The 6,596-nt window shown below is 46.2% G+C and overlaps 1 protein-coding gene across 1 annotated transcript in view; it reads left to right on the plus strand.

Annotated features, from left to right (window-relative positions):
* The window catches only part of LOC119165726 (sodium- and chloride-dependent glycine transporter 2), a 20,316-nt gene extending 13,971 nt beyond the window's left edge, over positions 1-6,345 (plus strand). The window contains exons 10-12 of the mRNA XM_075868932.1: positions 1,844-1,999; positions 4,310-4,528; positions 6,136-6,345. Of these exons, the coding sequence (XP_075725047.1) occupies positions 1,844-1,999; positions 4,310-4,528; positions 6,136-6,345 (585 nt within the window). The remainder of the gene's footprint in view (positions 1-1,843; positions 2,000-4,309; positions 4,529-6,135) is intronic.
* Positions 6,346-6,596: the final 251 nt, after the last annotated feature.

Genomic DNA, 6,596 nt, shown 5'->3' on the forward strand with positions numbered 1-6,596 from the left:
CAATTCACAACAAATTATCAAAAACAGCTGAAAATTGCTTTCTCTTCTCTCAACAAATGATGGACGAAGCTAAAAAAAATTACTCTTAGAAGGCCATCTATCAGCCATTGGCTGATTTGTATATGGCGCCCTCGGTCGTTACAGGGGTCGTCGCGGGAGGCCGCGACTTGTCCACGTGTGCACGCGCTATCATAATGAAATCGCCACTCATTCGAAGAAAAAAGTGAAAAATAGTGGCCAAGGTTATGAGGCGCGCGTGACGTTTTTTCTTTGTACGTGCCATACCCCCCCCCCCCCTGCTTAGCTTCCAGCGCTTTCGTCGGGATGAAAGAAAGGAGAATGCGATTTTAGCGTGCGGCACATCTTTGCGACTCCACTCCTACTGGGCGGATTCTTTTAAAAATTTCTGCATTGAATTTGTGAGGCAATAAGCTCTTTTAGTGAATCCATTCCGCGATTACTTGAAAAAGTGCTTCAGGGCCACTTTAAACAGTTTCCTAAAGTAAAGCCTTTATACTAGTCCTTTTTTTCTTCATAGCATTTCTATACGAGTTTTAATATACAAACCAAAGCGACCGTGCGAGACATGTTTTGTTATTGTATAATGAATGATTATCTGATGCTGCTGTTGCTATAATGCCAAATGGTGCGAGAACCTTCGTCAAGCCTTAAAGGTTTTTTTTCTTTCACCAAGCAGCATCACTGTTTGTGACTTTTGTATACCCTGTGATGTCAAACTAAACCGAATTCAATTGAAGTAGGCTGCAGGGTATGCATTGAAGAACCCCTAAGCAACCTATGAAAATAGAAAGAACAAACCAATTATTCTCTCTTCAGACTTCTCGTGTTTTTTGGCGCAATTAATGACGTCAGCAGTCTGTCCACGCGACGTCATGAGGAAATAAGCTCACGATTGGCCGTACAGGAGAGATATCAGTTGTGAATTGTTGCCTCGCCGTGGTGGTTTAGAGACTAAGGGGCACTCGGCTGCTGACCCGCAGGTCTCGGTATCGAATCCCGGCTGCGGCTGCTGCATTTTCGATGGAGGCGTAAATGCTGTAGGCACGTGTGCTCAGATTTGGGTGCACGTTAAAGAACCCCAGGTGGTTGAAATTTCCGGAGCACTCCACTACGGTGTCTGTCATTATCATAAGGTGTTTTTGGGACGTTAAAGGACAGATATTATTATTAGTTGTGAATTGTCTCTAACCCTGCTTGCCCTTGCAGCCGCGCGCCCTTTATGCTTTGATTTGCATGACCGTCGTGAGAGATCAACGAATTTAAGTTCGCTTGGCACCGTTTTGACTGTGCGAGCAAAGGTCACAATGTGCAGCCCATAAGAGCGAAATTCTGATAGGCTCAACACTTAGGGCTGACATTGTTCGCTTGTCTTATGAATACGCGGTGACAAAAAGATAGTGCGTGTAGGAAAGGTAGCGAAAGGTAGAAAAAAATTTCTCAGTCGTGTTTGAGCTCTGAGTGTTTTAGTAGTGTTTCAAAAGAAGCAAAAATGGAAAGACATAGATCAAGGCGCAAAAAATAAATTTATGGAACTATATTACTACGCTGCGGCATGTAACAATATAAGAGTAACGTTTTAAAATATCCGCAATATTCGAAATAGCTGAAGACAATGTTTTCAGTCCATATAAAGCAGTGATAATAGCTCATGTCCCCTTCCCACATAAATTATCGTGTATGAAAACCCTGTAACTACGCTTGCGTAATGTGAGATTGAGTAAATGTTAGTTATGACAGCTCATTCTTGTTTACTGAGCTTACTTGCTACGAGAACCACAGCGTTTGCGTTTCACGCATGGTTTCGGTGTGCTTGTTTTTTCAGGGTATTTGCATCACAAACATCGTGTTCTTCGAGAGACTGCACGTAGCAGGATACGACCTACCTGTATGGATGACCTACGTTGGCATAACGCTCTTATTCATAGGCCTGGCGATAGTTGTTGCCTTCTGCGTGTACCACCTTTATATTTGCGACTGGGTGAGTCATTTTGAAGGTGGCCGGGTCTTACAAAGTAAATATAATTTGCCGAACAGTATACACGCACAACTTGAGTAGTACACGCTTAAAGTGCGTAAAATTTATTAGGGCCGCACAATGTTCGTAAAGAGCAGATGTAGCGCAAATGCATGAGAACAAACCATAACATCTGTTAACGACAAAAAGTTATCAAAAGGCTGTTAACGTGAACCAACGGTATAAAAGGCCACTACGCACTAAGGACACCGACATCCAACTATCCATCAATGAAAGCATATGAGAGCAAGAACAAAAGGTTAGCAAGATAATAAAAGGCTGTTAACCGGAACAACATAGAAATCCACGGTTCATGATGCCATTCACACGACTTCGCCGCGTGATCAGAATTCGTTCCATAGATGTGCGCGTATTTAAGTGGCCCGAGTAGCCAGTATAACACTATTTTTCTCTGACAAGCATATCAGGTCAAGAACTTACTTTTGGTTTTCAAGAATGTGTGAAAGTTCTTCTAAAGAATAGAAAGCTTAGCTGTAATTCATGCGAAGAATTATAGCTTAAGACAAAGGACAGGATAAGTGTCAGTGTAACTCATGAAACCTAACTGGTTCAGTTCAGTGAAAGGTTGTGAACAGCTGCAATTGTAGTGGCACCAGGTGGAGCGTATCTTAACTACGCGCTTCTTTCTGCGTAACCGGATATATACAGCGCACGAAACACTATATTGCCCCAAGGGCACGCGAACGCCGACGTGCGAATACCACAGCTAGACACCTAGGATTAAGGTCAACAGGCCAGATTTTTTTTAATGCAGCAAGCTTACCCTCTTGCGTGCACCTTTCATGATGATTAAATGTTGTTGATGGTGATGATGTTAAAGCCACACACACACACACACACACACACACACACACACACACACACACACACACACACACACACACACACACACACACACACACACACACACACACACACACACACACACACACACACACACACACACACACACACACACACACACACACACACACACACACACACACACACACACACACACACACACACACACACACACACACACACACACACACACACACACACACACACACACACACACACACACACACACACACACACACACACACACACACACACACACACACACACACACACACACACACACACACACACACACACACACACACACACACACACACACACACACACACACACACACACACACACACACACACACACACACACACACACACACACACACACACACACACACACACACACACACACACACACACACACACACACACACACACACACACACACACACACACACACACACACACACACACACACACACACACACACACACACACACACACACACACACACACACACACACACACACACACACACACACACACACACACACACACACACACACACACACACACACACACACACATTTATTTATGTGTGTGTACGGATTTTATTTTCTCGCGGCTTCGTGTGTCACAAACGGGTGGCTGTCTGTTTTCCCTATCACACAAATATAGCCTACTTGCAAGCGCAATTCATTCATTCGTCCGTTCACTTGGAGCTGTGGTAAATAGTTACACGGTCCCATTTGCATTCTCCTAAGACTTCTGGAAGGCTATAACGCCAACTTTGGCTTGTTTCTTCTTGGTCGATTATGTTGATCCCACCCGGAAGCTATCCATACCCGACGTGGTTTTGAAATGCTTCCGGGCCTGGAGGACTGAAGGAATTTGAGTTTCCAGAACCTCGTGGGGTTTTGCAGTCGCTCCATGATTGACCATCCTTTCACCAATGAACGATATCGTGTGATTGGGCATTAATTACGCGCACTATGCGTTTCATGATGATGTCATAACTTTTAGCGACCTGTGAAGTAATGATGCCATAAAGGGACTTTGTCATGAGGATATGTGATACCCTCATGACATTGTTGTAGGCCCGTGTGCTCAGATTTGGGTGCACGTTAAAGAACCCCAGGTGGTCGAAATTTCCGGAGCCCTCCACTACGGCGTCTCTCATAATCATAAGGTGGTTTTGGGACGTTAAACCCCACATATCAATCAATACCCTCATGACATGTCGTTGTGTCATGTGAGGTCACGATGACGACATGATGTTGTTGCAAAGCTTGGTGACATCATCGCACGATGATTTCCGCATCACTCGCGTTGACGTCACCGACAGTCACTTTTGGCGCTTGATGAAGCGTCTTTCGCCCTAATACGGAGCACGCGACTGTGGCCACTTCCGGTGCAGGACTACGACGAGGCGCTGGCGATCAACGAGGATTGGGGTCCTCGGGATCCCGACGAACGGTTGCGCTACCACGCGTTCCTCAAGAGTCAGGACGCTGAGGCTGCGGTTGACGCGCCGAGCGAGGACACCACGACGGACGCTCGCAGCCAGGGACGTTCATCCGGCGAAGAAGGAGAAAGCGACATCGATGACATTGTTGCCGTCGCTGTCGGAGAGATTGTGAGTGTTGCATGCTGAAGGGCGATGTTGAAACGAACCACTGGCTTAATGCGAGTGTCAAACCATGAAAATGCGGACAGAGTCACAGATAATCTGGGCTTTCTGGAATTCAGTCAAAAAAGGGCATTTTACTGTTTTTTAATGAGTCCTGACTTGCCACACATATAGCTCCCTTTAGGAATGCGCATTAACTCTCTTTTGGGTACCATTATAATCGTTTGAAAAGTCTAATAAGAGCTATATGTGGGATGAGTCAGGACTTAAGATGACTATCGTGCGTAACATGAATTTTCCTTCGTTCAGGCCAGCGCAATGAGGCGCGCTGGTCTGAACGCACTTTCACACCATCATTTTCACAATGTTTCGTCGAGTCGCAGCTATATTATTATTCGCTTTCACGATGATGATTGATGGCTGCCTATTTCGGGAGTACTTTTACAACGAAAGCTGTTATGAGATCACAACACCACTCACGCGAGGTGCTGTAGTTGTCCGCCGCCGCCGCCGGCGCTGGTGTACGTTGCCACTATCGCACGAAATAAGAAAAAAAAGCACCAATGACACAGTGGGATTCGAACCCTAGTCTCCTGCGTGCCAGCCCAGTATTCAACCACTGATCTAGCCAGGCCGGTGCTTAGAACTCGCTTGCAAATTTGCCTTAGGCAGGCTTGATGCTGGGAAAGGAATCGCGTTAATATGAGTAATAAAACGTTTTAGAACAGTAAAGGAACAACCAGGCGCCACACAATGTGAATAGCATAACGAGTGGGTCGTCCCATGCTCCAGCTCATTGCAAAAGCTTGTTCTTGATCACCTATTAACTGTGGCTCATACCCACGTCAGGCCTGATTCTTCATCGTCGTCAGCTACTGCGTCAAAGAGTGGCACAAAATTCTTTACAAGTATGCAACGGATACCACGATTCTCCAAAAAATGGCAAAGGATTGCATAGTGAATACCGGCCTGCTACATAGAAATTATGATTATTTATGGCGTTGTGGGTACCGAGCAATCGTGTTCGTAGCAGTTACCCAAAGAATGTTAAGAAAAAGCACTGAAAGACCGCTCTTCGAGCTTACGCTGTGACTGCTGCACGTTCCGCGCAGGTCTGGCATTTTTTTCTTTCCTTTTTTTATTTTTACCCTTTCGTGGAAAGAAAAAAGCCGCAACTGGGTGACCTTTTTTTTTTCCTGTTCTCCGCAGCCATGTTTTTGTTTACGCGTGTCTTAAATAAAGATTCAGTTTAATTCAAAACTCGCGGGGTCTCCGAAGCGATCCCCTAAGACGACTGGATGGCGAGAGCGATCCATATTTTTCTACGCAGCTCATGTATATTGACCGTCTCTCTCTCTGAAAGCTTTCTGTGCATAGCGCGGTTTTACGCTGCCTCCGGGATCAGAGACATTGCAAGTTTTAACGCACTTCACCTGGCGATTGCACTGCCTCGATCCCTGATCGGCGAACCATAGACCAAGTGATGACGCCATGCAATGACGCCATATGGTGACGTAACCGAGTGATGACTTATTGCACCGCTAGCGTTTACGCCAACGGTCGAGTATCGTGTTTGATGAGGCATTCAAGGCTTTCGCTCGAAAATCTCGCAGCCGCCAGAGGCCATTGCGGTCATGTCGGACTCACCGGTGGTCCCCGCTGCCATTGGAGCTCAGTCGGAGGGCAGCGCGCAGCGCTCAGACAGCGACCGGAACCCAGGACTGGCACGCACGCTGGTCATCTCCGAGTCGGGGGTCACTGTCGTCACCACTCCGCCGTCTGACGGCAAAAAGGGGCCACACAAAGCCGCCAGCGTTTCCTAGGCAGCTCCTTCTTTTTTAGTCACTCTATATGATCACACACGTTGCTCTGATTTCCGCTTTACGTAAAGGCATCCGATGATATTCACAAATTCTCTTCTCGCTGTCTTTCTGTCCCCGACTATCGACTGTCCCGTTTCCTGGCCCCTACGTACCTTAGGTGGAATAAGTGTCACTGGTTATAGACTTTCGAAAGCAGATCTGTGCGCAGGAGGAAATACAAAAACGACGTACAAATGTACAATGTATGCTAA

Source organism: Rhipicephalus microplus, chromosome 1 (genome assembly GCF_043290135.1).
Source record: "Rhipicephalus microplus isolate Deutch F79 chromosome 1, USDA_Rmic, whole genome shotgun sequence".
NCBI classification, from domain to species: domain Eukaryota; kingdom Metazoa; phylum Arthropoda; class Arachnida; order Ixodida; family Ixodidae; genus Rhipicephalus; species Rhipicephalus microplus.